Raw genomic sequence first — 21854 nt, forward strand, 5'->3', positions numbered from 1 at the left:
AGATGGCAACCCCCCCCCCAAAAGAAGTACTTCTGGGAGCAGGGGGAGGCACTTCGGGTGGCAAAGGTCAGGGGTTAGGGGCAGGACTTTTAGTCCCAAAATAGCAACGAGGGGTGGGGCACCTATCAGTGGGTAGTGCTACCCTTGCAGTCCTCAACAGCTCATCAAAACTCATTAAGTGGCCCTCTAGTGAAAATAATTGCTCACTTCTGCACTAGAGGCATATTGACATTCTTTGCCAGTATAGGTGTGCTGGATATACTTTGTAGATGCATTACCATCAAGGTTTCAAAGCATTCTTGTATTCTAGAGAGGAAAAAATATAGTAAAAACAAGTTAACGGTGTCTTTTTAATTGATGCTATTAAACCCTAATAAAGCAAAATACTTTAAGTGTTTTTAACATCAAAGTACATGAGTAATAGAACTGATAATATAAATCACCAATGGTCTTGTGGGAAGTTCCAAAAAAGTATTTAAAAAAAATCCCACAACCATTTTCTGTTCTTTTGACCAAAATCCAAAATTGAAAAACAAATTTTCCAATTTTGTAAATTGTTTGTGGGGGACAGGGATGGAAAGAGATGTTTTTAGAATCATTTCATTTTGCAAACCATACTCAATTTCTTTTTTGAGACCAAAAACTTGGGAAAGTTACCTGAAATGGAGATATGGATTTATTTTATGTGGGTTTTTTGCTCCATTTAAGAAGGATCTTGTAAATTATCCTTCAAATATGCCAGAGCACTAACATTCCAATGCCAGCTACATGTAAAACAGGTTGCATTGATCAAAACTCTAGATTCACCACACGATGGATATATTTGCTGTCCCTATTGATTTTATATGTGAGTTATGGCCCATTGTTGTTTCTACTGATGTCAGTGAGAGTCTTTCTTATTGATACCAGTGGGAGGAGGCATGGCCACTATATACAAATGTATAAGCACATTGCTTTCTGGCATCTGGTAGTAGTTTGGAAAGAATGTAAGGATATTACTATAGGTGACCTAACAGAACCATTTAATTCATTCAAGTGGTAGAGGCCCATCTCTTTTTTTGTCTCAACTAAGCAAATATATATTTTAACATAGGTAAGCAATACGTGCTTTACCTTTAAAGTTGAAATTGAAGACCCAAAATAAAGTTATTTTATGCCCTGAAAATGCTTACAATGATAATTTTTTGGATTTATAGTATTGAGGATTAAGTGTCAATGGCAGGAAAACATTCTGGAAAGTAATTAAACCAAAATGAATTAATTTTGAATATATAGATTTTTAAGCCCCTTCTGTTTCTACTGCTTAGATTTCCATTATAATTCTGGTTTCCTCTTCTGTTCCCTAGAACTGCATATATGATACCTGTAATGCTGAGAAGAGTGAGGAGGCAATGTGTGCTGTGTTTTCTACATACTTCAGAGATTGTGCTACAAGAGGAGTACCTCTGACAGGGTGGAGGGAGGGTATCTGTGGTATGTATAATATAAAAAACACATATATGTGCACTGGAGAGCAACTTCAGCAATGTTATGCTATTCTGTGCTTGCATACCAAGGGAATAAGTATCTTAGAAATAGGATAGGCACATTCCCAGGTCAGGTCCTTTGTTACTTAGCAATGACACTACACTTGCTATTTTGAGGGTCCTAAGACCTGGCTCAGCCTTCTATGCTCTTTAGTCTTATCAAACAATCTCATTGCTATGTCCCTGGCCTGACCAGTAGCAATGGTTGGGAGATGAGGAAAGAAAGGAAGGAGTACCTGCATTGCAGTACCTCTCTTGTGGAGAGACGCATCATTCTTAGTCTTCCTTTCAGTTTGACATTACCTCAAATAATAGGGCTGTGCAAGGCTTTGTACCCTGCATCAGACCTAGAGAAGCTTCGGATGCTTCGGGGTCTGAAGCAGCACACCCAGGTTGAAGCGCTGCCTCATTTGGCTTTCCAAAGCAGTTCAGAGCTTCTGAAGCGCTTTGGAGCCACCTTGGAGTCGCCTCCAAGATCTGGTCATAGGGTATAATGGGGAAACAAAATATCTATAACTTTGTTGGTTTTTGTCCTATTTGGATGGAATTTTCAGGGATGGTAGACTCTACAGAGACCATGAGGTTTGCCAAGGTTCAAGATGATCTGTGCAGGGATTTGGGGGGAAATGTACCCCAAATTCATGAAAGCAAAACTCCTGTCACATCAAGGTATTACAACATAGGAAGGTGAAAACTGCAGAAGTGGTAGCCTATGCTGAGTCCACAAAACCTGCCAAATTTCAAGAAGATCAGTGGAGGGGTTTTGGGGAGAAATGCACCCCAAATTCTTGAAAGCAGAACTCCTGTCATGTCTATGTGTTACAACATGGGGGGGGAGGGTCAAACTGCAGGAGCGGTAGCTCTTACTGAGGCCACAAAGCCTGCCAAGTTTCAAGAAGAGTGGTGCAGGGGTTTGGGGGGAACTGCCCCTCAAGCTGCAGACAAGCAAAACTTGTGCATTGGGTGACACTGTGTGTGTTAGGGCACAGCAGGGTGAAAGCTGCAGGGATGGTGGCCCCTGCTGAGGCCACAAGGCCTGCCAACTGTGGAGGAGATCGGTGCAGGAGGGTTCTGGGGCCCTGCACCCCATCTGCTGACAGGCAAAACTGGTGCCATGGGTGCTTGTGCAACTGACTATCTCTGTCTTGGGGCAGGGAGTGGAGACACTACTGCAGGCCTGGCTGCTAAGCTCCTGTGTTACCAGTTACCAATCAACCATGGTTCACTCAGGGATCAGCTCAATACAAAGGACCTAGCTAATGTAGCCAGTTAATTGCCATCAATTAGCACCTACAAAAACAGACTAAGGAGAGGAAAGAATCAATACAGACAATCAACTGCCCCAAGGCAGAGACAGTCAGTCCCACAAGCACCCATGGCATGAGTTTTTCCCGTCAGCAGCTAGGGGTGCAGGGCCCCAGAACCCCCGTGCATCCATCTCAACAGCTGGCAGGTGTCGTGGCAGCCGGGGACACCATCTCTGCAGCTTTGACCCTGCTGTGCCTTAACACACACAGGGTCACCCATGGCATGAGTTTTGCTTCTCAGCTTGAGGTGCAGTTCCACCCAAACCCCTGCACCACTCTTCTTGAAACTTGGCAGGCTTTGTGGCCTCAGTAGGAGCTACCATGCCTGCAGTTTTCACTCACCTGTGGTGTAACATACAGCTGTGACATGAGTTTGGCTTTCAAGAATTTTGGGTACAGTTACCCCCAAGCCCCTGTACTGATCTTTTTCAAACTTGACAGGTTTCATGCTCTCAGCAGAGGCTACCATCCCTGCAAGTTTCATCCACTTTAGACAAAAAACAACAACGTTATAGATATTTCATTGATTCCCCCATTATACCCTATGGCCAGATCTCCGAGGTGGCTCTGAAGCTTTGGAGCTGCTTTGGCCGGATCGAGGTGGAAATCTGGTCTGGATTTCCAGATCAGATCCGTGGCATCCAAAGCAGCTGGATCTAAAGCCAGATCAGATCACTGTGACTCCCACAGGCCTATCAAATAGTAGTAGTAGTAGTTTATCTGCAGCTTTCACCAACATAATATAATAAAATGAACAATAAAATTATATATACAAAAATTAAATACCATTTATATTATTCATAATTTGTGCTAAAAGCATACAATAAGATAATGTATTTTACCAGTTTACACAAAATTAAAACAGAACATGATGTATAATGATCTAAAAGAAGAGGTAAAATGGAGCAATGAATGATAGAACAGGAAATTGTATTTTATCTTGGCCCTTATTCTTGTGCAAGTAGCACAAATACACTTAGGGATTATTAGACAGGCTCTGAAGTGTGAGAAAGAAACCAAATTATCTTTTTCCTCATTTGCCTATTTAATGGAGAGATCTATTTCCCTCTTATTTCTTCAAAGAACATAGAAGACCACATATAATGATTTAGTCATCAATCTCATTCTTTAAGAGTATATTGTATCTGAATATGGACTCTGACATCACCTGCCCATGACAACTGCAGATATCATTAGTGTAAATCTCAATCTAATGATGCCTATTGTTGCTTGTAGTTTTGTATTACAGACCGATAGGTTTGTGGGCCAACAGGATGTTTTATTGACTTTAAGAAAGGGTAAGTTTGATTTAGTCTCACTGTCAGAATATCTTGTCTGCATTCTGTCATCCTTCATTCTTAAATATATGCCTTGTTTTAAATACAGGAGAAATATCAGATCAGTTACTCTCAGTATATTTCTGAGGCCATTTATATGGAAAAGAATGTAGATGTTCTTTAGCCAACCAAACCATAGTTTTTTGACAGAGGACAGGCATCTAAAATGCACTTCTTGGGGTATTTGGTTTGTGTAAAAGATCTAACTTTCATACAGGAATTTAAGGTTGTTAATTGGACTAAAATATTCACATTTATCAGTCCAGTTTTAGAGCTCATGATCCCCACTTCTGCAGAATTAGGTAAAGATAAAAGCTACCTTAAAAAGTAATTAGAAATCTTTTCAATTTTTGGGTGGACCATGAGGTCAACACCCCAGAATGCTGCTTTATACAATAAAATGCAATCTGCATTGTATCTATAGACCCTTCAGGTGTTTATAGATATGCTCTAGGAGGCCGGGGGGGGGGGGGGGGCGGGGCAGTGCTTTAACTGGAACAGCTATCAGAACTGTGTTATTTAAAAGTGCCCAGAGTGTCATGTGTATCAGTGTTCCCACACTGAAAAGTGGCAGCAGGGTACTTTGAAATGAAGCTCATAAAATGAGCTTCAGTTTAAAGCAGTCTGCCACCATTTTTCAGTGTGGGGATGCTGATACACATGATACTGGAATCTGCTGGAGTGTGGTAATTACTTGGGCTATGTGAAGCTTCAGTTCCTGATTCGACTCAGTGGAGATTTGGCCCAATTTGGTGGCTGAATCTCCAGATCCAAGTAGAATCAGGAGGCCCTTTAATTTCTCCAAATTGAATCAGAACCCTCGGAATCATTTTGGAAAGATTTGCAAAGATTTGGCAATTTGGACATAGACACAGCTTTAAATGTTTTTTCTACAAACCTCAAGGTAGCAGGCAGCTCATGAATGTTGCAGTTCTGGGGTGGATGGAGCATCCCACAGGAGTATGGGGTGCTCCCCGGCATACTTAGTAGCAGAAGCCTTCTGGTCCACTTCCAGGTCTGCTAGGGAGTGCGTGCCCCCCCCCGCCCCATGTCCCACCTGGCTTGGCAATTGGTGTCTCCTGGGTCTGGGGGGGGGCACCCAGGGTCCCCCCAAGGCTGATTGCTGAGCTGGGGGGGAACAGGGGGCCCCTCCAGTGCACTCCCCGGCTGACCTGGAAGTGGACCGGAAGTAATTCGGGGTTTGCCACCAAGCACACAAGGGGTCTCCTGGGCTCGTGTGGGACACTCTATCTGTCTCAGCATTGAAGAGTTCACGAGCTACACCTAGTACCTTGAGGTATGTAAAAAAAACATTTAAAGCTGTGTTTATGGCCGTATTGCAGATGCTCCAAATCGGCATCAAATCTTCAGATCTGGATTTGGCCAAATCAAATCGGAGACAGTGATCCAAATCAACTAATTAAATCATTGTCCCCAATTTGGGCCTAGTAATTACCACCCTCTAGCATACTCAATTAATTGATTCTGCTCTGACACACTTCAATTACAGCACATCGGAGCGGCCTCATTTCATATGTGTAGGAGCCTTTTGTACTTCCAGACCTGGTCTTCTGCCAGTCTTATTGTAAAAAGATAAAACTCCACCCAAAGCTTGTTTTGCTCTAACATTCACATTTTCAGTGTGCTTATTCCAGCTCAGATTTTTGCTAAAATATATTCCAAGTATTTAAAGGAAGACACCACTTCTTGTTTCTTTTCCTGTGAACACCCATCCGGTTTCATTCTTTCATTTCCAAAGCCCATTACTTTGGTTTTAGCTGTATTAATTTCTAAGCTATTTCAGGTTCAACACTATTGAAAGGCATCTAGTAATCTTTGAAGACCTATTTGGGATTGTGACAGAATTAATGCATCATCTGCATAAAGCAAGAGAGATATAGTCTTTTGGAAGTACTAAGTATGGTGCAGTAACAGCCCGTACTGCACTGTGCTGGTGACCCACAGTTATTTTTAGCCACTACACTGCTGTAGCAATGCACTATAGCAGCATCATGGTTTGTGCCTATCAATGCTATGTCACTGTAGCATGTTGCTATGGCAACATAGTGTCATGTGTAGACATGTCCTGTTAGAACCTGTTTTAAATCATTCAAAAGTAAATTGAAAAGTGGCAGAACCAGTAAACATCCTTGCAATACATCTGCCTTAGTTGGGAAATAGGGCACCGCCAATCCCGCAATGCACCCTTGATGCTCTGTTTGAATGGAAGGTGACAATTAATTGTAAAAGAGCTTTGTCTACTGACATTATTGCCAGCTTCTTCCATAATTTTAATAGGTCTATGGACTCAAAGGCTCCCTTAAGATCTATAAACGTAACATACAAGTGATTACGTCTTTTAATGTATTTAGATGCCAAGTAATACAATGCCAAGCAATGGTCCATGCAGGAATAGCCTTCTCTAAAAACAGCCTGCCTTTCATCCAAAATATTTTTTCAGAGCTCCATACCCAAAGGTAAAAAAGTAAATGTGTCCTGAATATTTTGGCAGGAATACACATAAGGCTAATTGGGCATTAAGATGTAGGAGCTCTCTTATTACCATTTAAAAAAATTAGGACTATTATATTTAAATTCCAGTACTTTGGATAAATGCTTTCTAAATTAATTATATTACATTTTTTGGTCAAAACTGGCCTTTCCATTTCTCAGTAAGGATATATAGGATCTTACATCATGAGGTTCAGAGGTGAGATAATGATCTTACTTCTGAAACAGAACTTGTAGCTTAACAGATAAAATTTCCTTCAAAAAGAAGCTACAATTAACTTCACTGTCTCAGTTAAGTTGTTAAACTTATCTTTAAAGAGCAAGACCAATGTATCTCCAGGGATAGATGCCTCAGGAAATACATTTTTTCCCCTTCTGTTATAATCTGCTTAAAAGCATTGATATTTTCCCCCCTGCAGCTAGTAGTTCCTCCCATTGGTTCATTTGATATTGTTTCCTTTGCTTATCTATTGATTTTTTGCAGTCTGTTTTAATCGTCTTGATCCACTGAAAGCTAATGCAGTCAGTCATTTTTAGACTTATATTCCTCCAAGTCACCTCTAAAGTCATCTTTAGTTTGAGAACATTTTTCATCAAACCAGAGTTTGTGCCCCCAACAGTGCTTATTCTCAGCAAAGGTAGTCTCTTTTATAAGGGCAGTTTCCAACAGTTGAACAACTGCTTCACATCATGTAATTGCTTCTCAGGGTTCTTGACTCTGAGAATATGATATAAGTGGTCTGAGAGAGTATCTTGGAAGAAGGCAACACATTTATCTCATAACTTATTATTCCATTGAATTCTGTTTTTAATGACTATTTCCAATTTGGGGGCTAGTTGCACAGTTTTGAGGAGGAGCTCCCCGTAAAATTGTAATGGAATTTTTAGTAAGAGGAGGAACTGATCACTTTCTACCCACAGTAGAACTGTTAATGATTTATAATTATACTACATCTATGGTTCTATTAATATATAACCTATCACACTTGCTCCATTAGCCATAACAAAGGTGAATATCCCAGTATGTCTTTGCCATTTTATCCATTAAGCATTCTCTTCAGCAATGAATATTAGGAGGCATCATCCTCCTTCATTAGTTTCTTATCACATAAGATTGCAGGGGGGGATTTCCCATATTCCAAAGACTAAAACAACAAAATAATGAGATGGCATAAAATAAGCTAAAAGTTATATAAAAGTTCTCAACTCTTAAAACATATCAAATAAAAAAGTACATGCACTTCAGACTTACAGAGTGGTCAGTGACCTTCAGCTGCCACCTCTAGGGCAACAGCATTTTATGTAGGGGGAAGGTCCAGCTCACCCAGGTACGGAAGGTTTTACTGACAAAGACACTGCTGGGCTCCTGCCTGCAGCTCCATACCCCTCAATTCAAATAGTAGGAACCACTTGCCTGTCACTGTAACCTCTTGGGTTATTCTTCTGTATACTTCATGCTCCTTGTAAAGATTTGAAGATGGCTGTTGTCAATGGTATGTTCAGTTTGTCCAGCTTTTTACTTTCTCACTGGGACAACTCAACCCTTTTAGACATTGTGTTTAGCCTTTTGGTGCACTCAAGGGAGCCTAAGACTTTGTTTCTAGGATGTTTCTAGGGATGTTTCTCAGGGGGTCCTTCAAGAATTTCTCACGTGGTCTCTCCATTGTCCTCAGGAAATCAAGCATCTACACAGAGTTTCTTTGGCAGCTGAAATCATTACGTTTCACACCTGCTGAGTGCTATTTTTTTTTCAAATTTCTCTTAACTGAAGAAGGATGTATCAGAAGTATCTGGGGCCTGATCTAGAAAACAGATTTGTAGATATTATCCATAACAAATTTCTATCTAGTCATCTACTCCATCCCCTGCTACGTCAGGATTATGCCTGACTATAGTTTACAATGTTTTGTCTCGTTCATTTTTAAATACTTTAAGTGAGTAGGCTCCCCACCCTCCACCTGTGAGCAGATGAGATTTCATTGTAATGGAAAAGTGGGCATTTGCATTTATCAAAGTTCAGAAAGATACTTCAGGAGCAGGAATGGTGCTTAAGGGCTGCAGGTCACAAGACCATTTCCATCTTTGTTTCATTTATCTTGCAAAGATGTCTCCGATTGTCCTGAAACGATGGTGTACAGTTATTCTGTGAAGTTCTGTAACTACTCCTGCCGCTCGCTGAGTGAGCTTGATCAACTCTGTAGTGTCAAGAGCATTCCTATGGAGGGCTGTGGTTGCCCTGAGGGGACTTATCTAAATGCAGATGAGCAATGTGTGCTTCCGGAGAACTGTCCATGCTACTATAAAGGCCAAATCATTGAAGTGGAGAAATCCTTCCAAGAGGACGAAATGATGTGGTATGTTGATTCTGATGAGGTATTGATTGCGTCATAGCGGCACTGAAATGTTATACACACTGTTGTTTGTGCAAGTAATACTTGCTGAATAAATTTGTATCATAAAAGGGAACAATGGTATTTTTTTCCATGGGAAAATACTGGTGCAGGCTTCAGTACCAATGAATGGAGCAGCACTTCAGAGCAGTGGCATAACTAAGATTGGGCATCCGGGACAACCTCCTGGGCACCAGCTTGGAAGGGGCTGGAAAATTAACAGATGCCACTGCAGCTGCATAATTGTGCTGCCAACAAGGCAGGAGCTGCAATTCACCACTGCTTCCATGAATCACAGCTGTCCCAGGCACCTAGCTGCCTTGTTACTCCTCTGGGTTGGATGTAAAGCCAGGTACTGCAGCAGTGGACAAGAGGTTTCTAAAAAAGAAGGTGGGAACCACACATCAATACCAGGAGTGAGAAGGAAGAGTAATAGCTGTAGGCAGAAGTGAAGAGTGTGGAGGTATTAAGAGGTACTAAGAGAAAGGAGGTAATAAGAGGTCAAAAAGGAGGGAAGATGAGCTAGCTGAGTTGAAAAAGTAGAGTTAGTAGGCACATGGAAAAAGGGAATCATTAATGAGGTACAGAAAAAGCAAGGATAAATAGTAGGGGTGAAAATGGATATGGCAAGGGCTTTATGGTCTCAGATGTCTTACTCATAGGGCATGAATAGACCTCATACATGGGCTCATATATGCCCTTAATGAGCCTTAAAAATGGCTAACGTGCCTTAAATCAGCACATGTAGATGTGCCTGTATACTATTAGACTTTATTGATAGACCCCTTTCAACATACAGTTTTGAAATAAAGATCAGAAATAAAATTTTATTGTGGAAAAAAATGTCATTTTTGTCACAGTGTCCCTTTTCGGTGTAAAAAACTCAACAGAAACATTTTATTTCTTCCAAAAAGGAAGATTGTAAGTCAAAAACAGTTTTGGGGGAGCACAAACTTCAGTTTTGAAAGCCAGACATTTGAGAAATTCTAACACATGGTAAAAATAAAATGTTTTAAATTTCAAGTGAAAAATAATGGGCATTTTCAACCAATTGAGTGCATCACTGGATTATAACAATTTGCTCTTTATATAATCCCCTTTATTCAAGGATCTCAAAGTACTTTGAAAACATTAATTTTGTATCCCAGTACCCTTGACTCATTTTACAGATAAGGAGAAGGATTAAATGAATTGAACTGAATTGCTTAATGATGCACAAGTCAGTGGAAGTAGAAAGGACAGAGCATAAGTCTTGTGTCTCTTACTTCCCCCACCTTCTCTCTGTGGTGACAATTCTGTTTCGGAACATGGGAGACTTTATGACCCCTTCATGCTGGTGTGACAACTTTAGACAACTTTTGCTTTCTAATACAAATGTGCAAAGAACTGATGTGTTTCTTATTTTATGAAATATCTTTAGCAAATGCATTCAAGGAAGATTAGACTGCATTGGAAAAACCATGATAGACAAAGGTGAGATTTTAATAAAGTCAGGAATTAAGATGTCCTTTAAAAGTTATTTATTTTCAAAATATTTGTCCCTTTTTAATATTGTATCCACATCCTGGTTCTCCCTGAAATGTGTGAGTTAGAGGTTGAAAGCATAGTGGCTTTTTGGATACATTTTCTTTGTAAAGTATTTCCAAACTTGTTGAACTTAAAAAAAAAAAAGCATATATCCCAAACCTCATAAGATGAAAAAGGTGCTTTTTTCCTCCCCTATGCATTCAGCTTTTTAAGAATGAATCCTTCAGAAATGAAAGTATGGTTCATTTGGATAATGACTTTCTTCATGATGCTCTTAGCCTCACATACGCACTCATCTAGAATTTCTGATGTGCCTCACACAATGTTGTATTTCTTTGTTTCCCCCAAGAAGGATGTGTGTTCCAATATCACAAATAATTCAATTCTGACAGCATAGAAAGACATGTTCTTTTGTGGGAATTCTTTATTTCATGAAAGAATAAGGGGTCCCATGCTTACCTGTGCTGCACGAGTCTGCTTCATCCCTGTTAGAGACATAATGGATGAGCAAGGTTCATGGGTAGAGACGTATGTGTTGGTGGGAAAAGGAGGGGCAACTGCTATTGCTCTGTTGTTACATCTGCTAGGCTGCAGATTCCTTCTATATCTTGTGCTACATTAAGGCTAGGAAAAACACAAATATGGACAGAACCAAGGCAGTAAATAGTAGATATTAAAAGGGAAAGCCCACACTATAACAAGTGGATCCAGAGTTACAACATTATTCCTCTACAGGATTTTCAGATTATCCCCCACACATCCTTTTCAACTAGTTTACCTTTTAAAAAATTTCAAAGCCATTTTCAGCTCAGATTTACAGCAAGATTTTTCAGTGTAAGAACGGGCAGCTGGAGCCACTGTTGGCAAACTTTCTTGGGGGAAGTAGGAAAAGTTTACTCCGTACATTTTATAATTTAAAGAAAAAGAAAAATATTTAGTAAATTCAATGACAAGGGCGGTGCTTTCAAAAACAAAAAACATCTGCTAGTTTCTCCTTTAGAATCTCATCTAATAGCTCAAGACTCTATGAAAGAAAATCCCAGAAATACAGCTCATATGCTCCATAATGTACTTGAAATGTCTGGTGTGGAAAACATTATGAGATGACATCCGTATGAGCTTCATCAGCTGACCCTTCTGTTCTGGCTTTTCCCCTCTTGTAGAGTGCCCTCCTCCTATGTACTACTTCGACTGCACTTTCGCTGGGCCAGGGACCATTGGATCTGAATGCCAGAAAAGTTGTAAGACACAGGACATGCAGTGTGTAAGGGGTTAAATTCATAGTAGCTAAAAGATGCATGACTAACACTATTCTGCATGTACAATTGTTCTTAACAAATGCCAATGGCAGTGCATTACATTGTTTGCAAACAACCTATATTCAGTTATTAACCACAGCTATAACTATCCACTTTTTCATAATGCTTGTCATGATTCATTTTAATGGTTTGCAGCAATCTGACTTGTTGAAATTTTTTGAAAAAAATTTGCTTTCCTACATGCATAAAATAAATCAGTCCACAGAAACTATAGATCTGTAATATCTATGGCTTCCAAAAAAATATAATGGGCCTGATTTGTAGATTGTCTTTGGCTTAACTTCAGGTTTGCAGCTATAGTTTTGCACCCATGCCCAACTGTCTGTGATTTTTCTTCCTCCTACCTGGTTAACTAATATACCACACTGCATTATTTTTTCATGTTCACAGTATGTCACAGAATGTGTCTCTGGCTGCATATGTCCTGATGGGCTTGTATCTGATGGCAAAGGGGGCTGTATTGCTGAAGACCAGTGTCCATGTGTCCATGGAGGAAGTTTCCATAAACCAGGGGAAACCATCATAATCGGCTGTAATACATGGTATAGTATTCCACAGAGTCTTGTATTATCACTCACTGTGTCAGAAGGTGGTGGCTAGTAAAATGGCTGTTAAAAACAGCAGGGCAAATAATCCAAAAACAAAATAAAAATCAAATGCTCAGCCCCCCGCCCCCACTTCCTCAAAGGTATATGTACGGATGCAGAGTGCATTTTAATATTAGCCCAGGATCGTAATGTTGGCTCCCTTTCAGCACCCGCTTTTTCCCCACATTATATCAATTCATTTGCATATATAGGGACAAAAGGTGCTAGCTACTCTTCATATTATTTTTGGCCTCCTCTGTAAATTGTTCATGTACCTATACATGAAACACTCAAATCCCTGCCTGGTTGAGAGCTAGATTACAGCCAGTTATTTTATGAGTAGTAAAAGTGAAATTGCCAGATGCTTCTCTCCTAATTCAATATCTGTGTGCAGATAGTAGCCAGGGATGCATCTAAGTCTTCACCTACATGTGTGGACTGCTTTCTGCTACACTTGATGTGGGCTCTGTGCAGCCTAAACTGGATGGGAAGTAAGTAGGATTGGGCTTCCTGTTCCATAGTTACAACAGCACTAGTAGGCTATGGGAGAAGTCCTGCTATATTGTGGCTGTCTCTGCACTCTTCAGCAGTGCCCCCAGTTTGAACCTACCTGTTTGATGTAGCTGAGCCTTATAAGAAGAGTTAAACAGTAGGGCTGAATTTGAGGAAATCTGATGTTCTCAGGAAATAGCTGCATTTCTGAAGTTGTTGCTGAAGTTTATGTAACACCTGCTGCCTATGGCTGAGGAAACTGGGTGAATGTCTTTGAGGAAGCACCTTATATAAAATGTAAAAAAGTCAAATTTGTGCCTCAGTAATACAATTGATAGGAAAGACCGCAACTTAGCTTACCAGTCTAAAACTGGGAATTTGAAGAGTGTATGTTTTCTCTAACCAAGTGAAACCAGCTGAAATAAATTAATCATAAACTCTGAATTATTTAACATCTTCCTTGATTTATGTAAGACCATCCATCATGGAAAAATTGTCATCCTTTACATTTTATCTTTTAGCACATGTAACAACAGGCAATGGAACTGTACGGGCAATATCTGCCATGGAGTATGCACAGTGTATGGAAATGGACATTACTGGACTTTTGATGAAGAGAAGTATAATTTCATGGGCGACTGTGATTATATACTAGCTCAGGTATCAAGTTTTTATTGCCATTCTGACTCCTGCTGGTTTTCACAGGCTCAAGTCGCAGTGTTGCTTTGAAGTGCTTAGAAGTCTATCCTATATAAGGCAAGAGACACTAAGAAAAGATTCTACCCCTCCACCTCTTCATGGCTGTAGAAGAGCCCAGGCCTCAGCAGAAGTAGTGAAATGTCCTCTGAAAAAGAATGACAGTCAGTGTTTAAAAGCCCCACAAGCAGTGTTCAGCTCCCTGAGGGTTGCCTCCAGGATATCATGTAATAAGATTCTGAGTGGAGGACATGACTTCACAGTCCTCTGCCATGTGGCTTCATTAGTCTGTTGCTTAAGGTATAGTTGGGATATTATAGCTGTAGGATCCACTACAGTCTCAGACCTGGAGCAGGAGCTGAAGGGCAGGAGCTTCCTTTCCAGGAAGAGACCCAGAACAGTTGGGCAGAATTCTGAGCAGAGAACAATGCAGAGGTATCTCTCAGTGGCCTAACTGAGGGGGGATGACAGAGGCAGCTGCCCTGGGTGACAACTTGGTGTGTGTGGGAGGAAGGGGGGAGGGGTGTAAAATAGCTGCTACTGGTGACTGCCTTTTTGCATTCAGGAACTCGAAGTCATCACTTCTGCTTTGCCCCAGTTGCCCAGCCATGTTCCTGCACTGCTGGTATCTCTACAAGAACATTATACCTAACAGTTAAATACTGGGGCCCAGCCTTACAAGTTTTTGCTAGGACTGTCAAACTAACTGAAAAAAAATCCTGTTTCAGAAGAGATAATGAGGAAATCAGGGCACCCTTTGTCCTGTGGTGTTTGGAAGAAAAATGATGGTGCCAGACTCTGTTTATAATTGAGTGTATAAATTATATATTTTATATCTCAATTGTGTGGCTGTGACAGGGGGCACTCTCCCAGGCCTGGTCACAGTACCGGCCCACCCACCTGTCTAGGGCAGTCTGCCTGGTCTCTCCTGCCATGCCTTTGTTGTAAGGTAAACTGGTGTTACAATGTAAGCAGGAGGCTGCCCATTCAAGATCTCAATGCCTAGTGGTTTACACATGACTCCAACTTTCCCTTATTGTGTCCTAAGCCTCGCAGATGTCATCCTTGAGTTGCTGTTTGCTCCAGCTTGAGGCTGAGCCAAATTCAGCCCTTTGCTCAGCCTTATGCATTCATCCTATCATTCCACCCCAATGGACCTCATTCACACCACCTGTTCTCACTGAGCCTCTAGCACTTCACACACTCTCACTGGGCCTCTTACTTGCTGCTCCAAACAAGGCCACATTTGACCTGCCTTTTTCCCTTGGGTGGCTCCTGTAGGCCATCAGGCTTGCCTACTCACACTCCTTAGACTGAACCAGGGCCAGTCTTTGGGCCTCTCCTGCGAGCCTCATCTAAGCATTGACCAGCCAATTCACCTTGCCCTGGGCAGAGTTCTGACCCAAGCCCCTTGTCGGGTAACTCCTCATTTGTACCCTCTAATTAGGACCAATTACTTGCCCTCTTGGCTACAGGCCCACTGTGGCTTCAGGCATCGGAAGACTTACCTGGAACTAACTGCCCCCTTCCTGGGGCCTCAACACTCCACCCCTTCACCAGGGTAACTACTCTACCTTCGCTCACTGGGGCCCACATTCTGCCCCTATGATGGGGCCTTGGTGTATTATACCCCCATGGGCTCAGGTGCCTCTCTCGTAGGTGGGCCTGGCCCCACCATGCTATGGGGTCTTACACCCCAGTGGGCTCAGGTGCCTCTGTCTAGGCATGACTGACTCTCCTTCCCTCTGGTATGAATGACCCACTGGATGGTGGGGGCTGGGGTTTTAAGATGCTCCTACCTGCCTTTCATTGGGGAAGTAACTGGCCTGGTATTTTTGGGGAACTGTCCCACCATGGACAGCCCCACTAGACCACCCTTCCCCTGCAGGGTGTAGTTTTCAGTCTTACCCAGGACAAAGCAGACATATCCTCCCAGGTCTAGTTCCCTCATTAGGGCACCTGGCTGATGTACTTGGGCTCTTTTTCTCATTGGGCCCAGCTCTCACTCTGACCCCATTCTGATCTTATAACATTCTGCATGCTGGCTGACCCTTGCCCTCTTTGGCTGTGATATCCCCCACGTCGAAGGGACCTTCAGCCCTTGCAGGCTCTGGCCCAACCTCCAGGTCAGTTGGGGTGCCAGATAGCTCACAGTGGCCCTGGCCTGCCCCTCACATTGGGTTTAATGGCCCTTTGGCCCTGGCCCTCTTGCATTGAGCAGTGTGAGGGATCAGAGACTCAACTTAGCCACTGCTGACATCCATAGCCCAGAGGGGGGTCCCCCTTGGGTCCCACCAGAGAGCCTTCTTCTACTCCTGGGCTTCCTTGGATTCCTTGTAGGCCCACAAGCTGTTAGCCACATGCCTAGGCTGGGCCTTGTTCTAACTAAGCTGAAATCTTCTTCCTGGCTCTCAGGACCCCACTCATCTATAGGAAACTCTTGCCATCCATGTCAAGGTTTTTTATGAGCAGCAGCTCAGCCAGATTTCATAGATTTCATAGACATTAGGGCTGAAAGGGACCTCAGGAGATCATTGAGTCCAGCCCCCTGCCCAAGGGGCAGGAAGTCAGCTGGGGTCATAGGATCCCAGCAAGATAAGCATCCAATTTACTCTTGAAGGTGTTCAATGTAGGTGCTTGAACCACCTCTGCTGGCAGACTGTTCCAGACCTTGGGGGCTGGGACAGTAAAGAAATTCTTCCTTGTGTCCAGCCTGAAACGGTCTTGCAGGAGTTTGTGACTGTTCGACCTCGTCACCCCTTGGGGCGCTCTGGTGAACAAACGTTTCCCCAGATCCTGGTGGTCACCCCTGATAAACTTATAGGTGGCCATCAGATCACCCCTGAGCCTACGCTTTTCCAGGCTAAAGAATCCCATGGCTCTCAGCCTGTCATCGTAAGATCTGTTTTCCTGACCTCTGATCATGAGCGTGGCTCTCCTCTGGACTCTCTCAAGCTTCTCCACATCCTTTTTGAATTGTGGAGCCCAATACTGGATGCAGTACACCAGCTGCGGCTTCCCCAAGGCCGAGTACAAGGGGAGAATGACATCCCGGGATTTGCTGAAGAAGCATCTATGGATGCAAGCCAGCATTTTGGTCGCTTTACTAGCCGCAGCATCGCATTGCAGGCTCATGTTCATCTTGTGCTCAATGATGACCGCCCAAGTCTCTTTCTTCTGTAGAGCTATCCAACGTAGCACTGCCGAGCCTATAAGGAAGCTGCAGGTTTTTCCTCCCAAGGTGGAGAACCTTGCATTTTTCGGTGTTAAACACCATCAGGTTCTCGTCTACCCATTTGCTGAGCTTGTCCAGGTCAGCCTGGATCACCCGCCTATCTTCTGGCGTGGATGCTTTGCCCCAAAGTTTGGTGTCATCGGTGAACTTGCCCAGTCCACTCCTGACTCCAATGTCCACATCATTAATGAAGATGTTGAACAGTATGGGTCCAAGGACAGAGCGTTGAGGGACCCCACTGGTCACAGGGCACCACGATGAGTGACTCCCATCAATTACAACCTTCTGGGTCCGACCACGGAGCCAGTTTCCCAGCCAGCGGATTGTGGTGGAGCCAAGGCCACAACTGGCCATTTTGGCCAAGAGGTGATCATGGGATACCAGATCAAAACCTTTTTTGAAGTCAATTTATATGACATCTCTTCTCCCTTGTCCAGGTTATAGGTCACCTGGTCATAGAAGGAAATGAGATTGGTCAAACAAGACCTACCCGCAACAAACCCGTGCTGGCTATCCCTTAGAATGTTAGACTGGGCCAGTCCATCAAGGATGGCCTCCTTAATAAACTTTTCTAAGATCTTCCCCAGGATAGAAGTCAGGCTAATGGGCCTGTAGTTAGCCGGATTCGCTTTCCTCCCTTTCTTGAAGATCGGCACGACATTGGCCTTCTTCCAGTCTTCGGGTACTACACCAGAGTGCCAGGAGTTTTCAAAGATCTGTGCCAGGGGCTGGGTTATGATGCTCGCCAGCTCCTTGAGTTCCCTGGGGTGCAGATTGTCAGGGCCAGCTGACTTGAAGGTATCCAGCTTCTCAAGATGTTCCTTCACGAGGTCAGCATTTATGGAGGGTAGGGGATCCCCATCACCCGGATCTCCCTGTCCCATAGCAGGCATGGGCGTCCCATGGGACTGATGAAAGACTGATGCAAAGTACCTATTTAATAGGTTGGCTTTTTCCTGGGCGTCAGTTGTCAGTTGCCCCATCTGGTTTAGCAGGGGTCTAACATCACCCTTTCTTTTCCTCCGGCTCCCCACATATCTGAAAAAGGACTTTTTGTTGTCCTTGATGCTTGAAGTTAGTTGGAGTTCAGTTGCAGCCTTGGCTTTCCTGGTTTGCTCCCTGCAGGCACAACGCAAAATAATCCTCCTTGGAGGTGAATCCCATCCTCCATCCTTTGTAGGCTTTCCTTTTTAGCCGCAGGAGGTCCGCTAGGTCCCTAGAGAGCCAGGAGGGCTGCTGTGCCTTCTTGCTGCCTTTCCTCCATGTTGGAATAGATTTGGCTTGTGCATTGAGGATCGCATCCTTGAGAAGCAACCACTCTTCTTGAACTCCCATCTCCCTGGGGTCATGGTGCCTGAGGGCCTGACCGACAAGCCTCTTGAGCTTGTCAAAGTTGGCTTTTCTGAAGTCAAGGACTTCTGTGTTGCTGACTGACTTGCCAGCTTTACGGTGGATGGTGAAGGTGATCAGCTCGTGGTCGCTGTCACCCAGCTTCCCATCGATCACTAGGTTGCCGATTAGGTCATCCCCTGTAGCCAGTACCAGGTCGAGCAGCGCTTTGCCTCTCATTGAGTCAGGTAGAGGTCATTCACGCATGAAAGAAAGCTTTGCAACCGCTCGGATTTTGCTGAGTGATCTTCCCACAAGATGTCCGGGTAATTGAAGTCACCCATGACAACCAAGGTCCTGGAGCAAGCGGCCTCAGTCAGTTACTGGGCGAACTCCTGGTCAAGCTCAGGACTTTGAGTGGGAGGTCTGTAGTAGACTCCCACCGTTGTGTCCCCTGTGCCGTATTCCCCACAATTTTTTACCCAGAGGGTCTCTAGCTGTCCATGCTGGTCGCCAACATCAGCTTGCAGGGATATGTAGCTTTCCTTCACATAGAGAGCTACACCCCCGCCCCTTTTGTCAACACGATCCCTCCTGTACAGGGTATAGACCTCTATACCCGTGATCCAGTCATGGGTGGAGTCCCACCAGGTCTCCATTATCCCAATAATGTCATAATTCTTTGCACTGAGCAGGAGGACGAGCTCCTCCTGCTTGTTACCCAGGCTTCTGGCATTAGTGTACAGGCAGGCAAGTGTGCCCTTGGGGGCACTTGCTTTGCCCACAGGTTGTGCCAGGGCTGGGGCAGGGATGGGCTCTCTTAAGTGCCTTGGTCTGCTGGCTTTGCAAGGGTTGTTCAGCGGGCCAGCAGTGGCAGTAGTCCCCCCACCCCCAGTGGGCTTAGTTTAAAGCCCGGTGGAACAGGTCAGCCAGCCTGGCTGAGAAGAGCCTCCTCCCCAGGGAAGAGAGGTGGAGGCCATCTCTTCCCAGCAGCTTGCTGCCTCTCTCGCCAAAGAGCAGGCTGTGGTCATGGAAGCCAAAGCCTTCCCGATGACACCAGCTCCGCAGTCTTTGGTTCACTGCGTGGATCCTCCTCTCCCTCCTCAGCCCATAGCCCGAGACTGGGAGGATCGACGAAAACACCACCTGAGCTCCTAGACCCCTAAGCCCCACTCCCAAATGCCTGTAGTGCCTCATGACCCGGCTGGGGGTGCTCCGAGCCATGTCATTGGTGCCCACGTGAATAAGGAGCATGGGGTAGTGGTCTGTGGGCTGGAGGAGCTGTGGGATCCTCTCCGCAATGTCTCGGATGTGGGCCCACGGGAAGCAGCAGACTTCCCGGGCTAAGGGGTCGGGGCGGCAGATTGCCCCACAGGATGGAGTCTCTCACAACAAACACCTTTTGCTTTGTCTTGGGGAGAGCGGGGGCATTAGCTGCGGTTGAGCCTGGGTTGCCTGCGGGAGCTGGCAACTGAGCAGGCTCTGCTGGGGCTGCAAGAGGTGCGAACCTGTTGCTAAGCTCCGGCGAGGGAGGGGCCTTGGTGCGGCGGGCCTTGGGACCCTTGACCACCTTGGTCCATGCCCCTGACTGGGCAGAGTGGGAGGTCCCAGAGTCCTCCTTAGTCCTGGAGGGAGACGGTGCTCTACCCTGTGGCTCCTGGGGGAGAAGAGCCTGGTGGTAGGAGTCTATCTCCTGCTCGCAGTCCCTGATGGCACGCAGTCTCTGGACTGTGGCCTGGAGCTCCTCCAGCTGGTGTGCCAGAGACCCCAGTAGGGAGCAGACCCCGCAAGATGTTGTTGCTCCTTCATCTAATTGCAGTAGGCTGCTGCCTCAGCCCAGAGAGCCAGGATCTAAAATGGCCACCTCATGAGGGCTGGCCTGCACTTGCCGGCTGTTTGCTTTCAGGTCTAAAGGTGCTCTGCCACACACCTTCCCTCTTAAAATGGCTACGGGGCGGGGGGAGGGGCAAGGGGATCTCCCCGCTGATGACCATTCAGGCTGCTTTGTAGCCTGCAGCAGCACACTACATGGTGAGCACCCTGATTGTGCTCTGCCTCAGTGGCCAACCTGACGTGCATATTACTTTTCCTGGTAAATGCCTCTTGTCAGTCCACCTGCTACATTCCCACAACTCAGCTAGACTCCAAAGCTTATTTTTGAAGAGGTATGAAGGGTTCTAATTTATCCTTGGAGAAACAGCACAGATTCTGGCATCCAAATTCTGATACCTTTGCTTATGGGCTAGATCTCAACTAGAAAAAATCCTAGGAGACAACCTAAAGTTCACCAGGACTAGCAAATATATTGTTAACAAGCAATATACCCTGACTACATGGCATTAATTTAGATTTTTTTTTAAAAACACAATTTCTTTCTTCATCTCCTCATGGCCTTTTTATATAATGCTGTGTCGAACCATCACTTCAGTATGATTCCTTAGTAATAATAATGAGACTTGGCCTTTAAACTGGTTTAATTTATACATTGAATTGTCTGGGTAAAGCTGTATGCTGAATCAGCACAAATTGGGCTTAGCTTTCTCTTTGAATTTGGTCCTCTATGCCCACTTCCAAATGATTCCAGCCTGATTATAGAGTGTGCTTTGTATTGTGTGTGTATTGTTCAATGGTTAACATCCCAGGGCCACACTTATCCTTGGAGTAACTCCACTGACTTCAATACGTAGAGAAAACTGGGATTGCTTTGCTGGATTTGCTGGCAACATTTTTCCATATTCTGACCCTTGTGCCTCTTTGAAAGACATAACTGCTGCTACAGTATAGCCCATTCTATAGACAAAACATAGTTTGTGAGAGATTATTGTAAAATTCAACTTACAGGTACTGAAATGAACAGGATTCAAGGTCCCCATTTTTCAGTCTTCTTTTTTTTGTGAAAATGCTTAACTATTTATATTTAGAAATGTAAGTAGGTTTATAAAAAAGTTCAGTCTTTCACTTAGCTTTGCTTTCTGTTAAAACAGCCATTGACTTAAATAAGCACAATAAAACCAACACTGAGCACTTCAGAAAATTGGAATGTAATGATGATTCAAAAGGTGCAGTCAAATATGACTCACATCATTCATTTATGGGAATGTTTAAGACTTATACTTGTCAGATAAAAAGATGTAATATGCTTTTCTTTGTTTTGTAAAGGACTTTTGCCCCAATAACCCTAATGATGGCACCTTCCGAATTGTAACTCAGAACAATGCATGTGGGAAATCACTGTCCATCTGCTCCATGAAGATCACATTGATACTTGAGGTGTGTCTAAAATCAGTTTTAACTCTGAATTATGTTGTGGGGAGAGGGGAGGGTGGTGGCTAGATGGCATATAGGTAGGGACTTACTGAGTTCATGGCAGAAGTGGGGTGCACTGTGGGTCCTTTAATCTTGCAGGTTCCCTTGTGCCCTCCCCCCACTGATTGGTGGAGGAGCCCCACTTGCAGCTTGCTCTTGATCAGCAAGGAAGCAAAAACTATGGTTTTAAATATGGCATTATTTTTGCCTCCTGCCACTGATTGGATGAGGGCCCCTGGATGGCCCTGCTGTTTGCTGCTGACTGGCAGGGAGGCAAAAATGGTGCCATGTT

The 21854-nt window shown here is 44.1% G+C and overlaps 1 protein-coding gene across 1 annotated transcript in view; it reads left to right on the top strand.

The window, feature by feature from the left end:
• LOC149871400 (mucin-5B-like) overlaps window positions 1–21854 on the top strand; it is a 93107-nt gene that overhangs the window by 31880 nt on the left and 39373 nt on the right. The window contains exons 15-21 of the mRNA XM_090032452.1: window positions 1347–1473; window positions 8786–9035; window positions 10492–10544; window positions 11762–11862; window positions 12308–12459; window positions 13518–13656; window positions 21416–21526. Of these exons, the coding sequence (XP_089888578.1) occupies window positions 1347–1473; window positions 8786–9035; window positions 10492–10544; window positions 11762–11862; window positions 12308–12459; window positions 13518–13656; window positions 21416–21526 (933 nt within the window). The remainder of the gene's footprint in view (window positions 1–1346; window positions 1474–8785; window positions 9036–10491; window positions 10545–11761; window positions 11863–12307; window positions 12460–13517; window positions 13657–21415; window positions 21527–21854) is intronic.

The sequence above is a fragment of the Crocodylus siamensis genome, chromosome 2 (assembly GCF_052110815.1).
Source record: "Crocodylus siamensis isolate JL-2025a chromosome 2, ASM5211081v1, whole genome shotgun sequence".
Classification (NCBI taxonomy): Eukaryota; Metazoa; Chordata; order Crocodylia; family Crocodylidae; genus Crocodylus; species Crocodylus siamensis.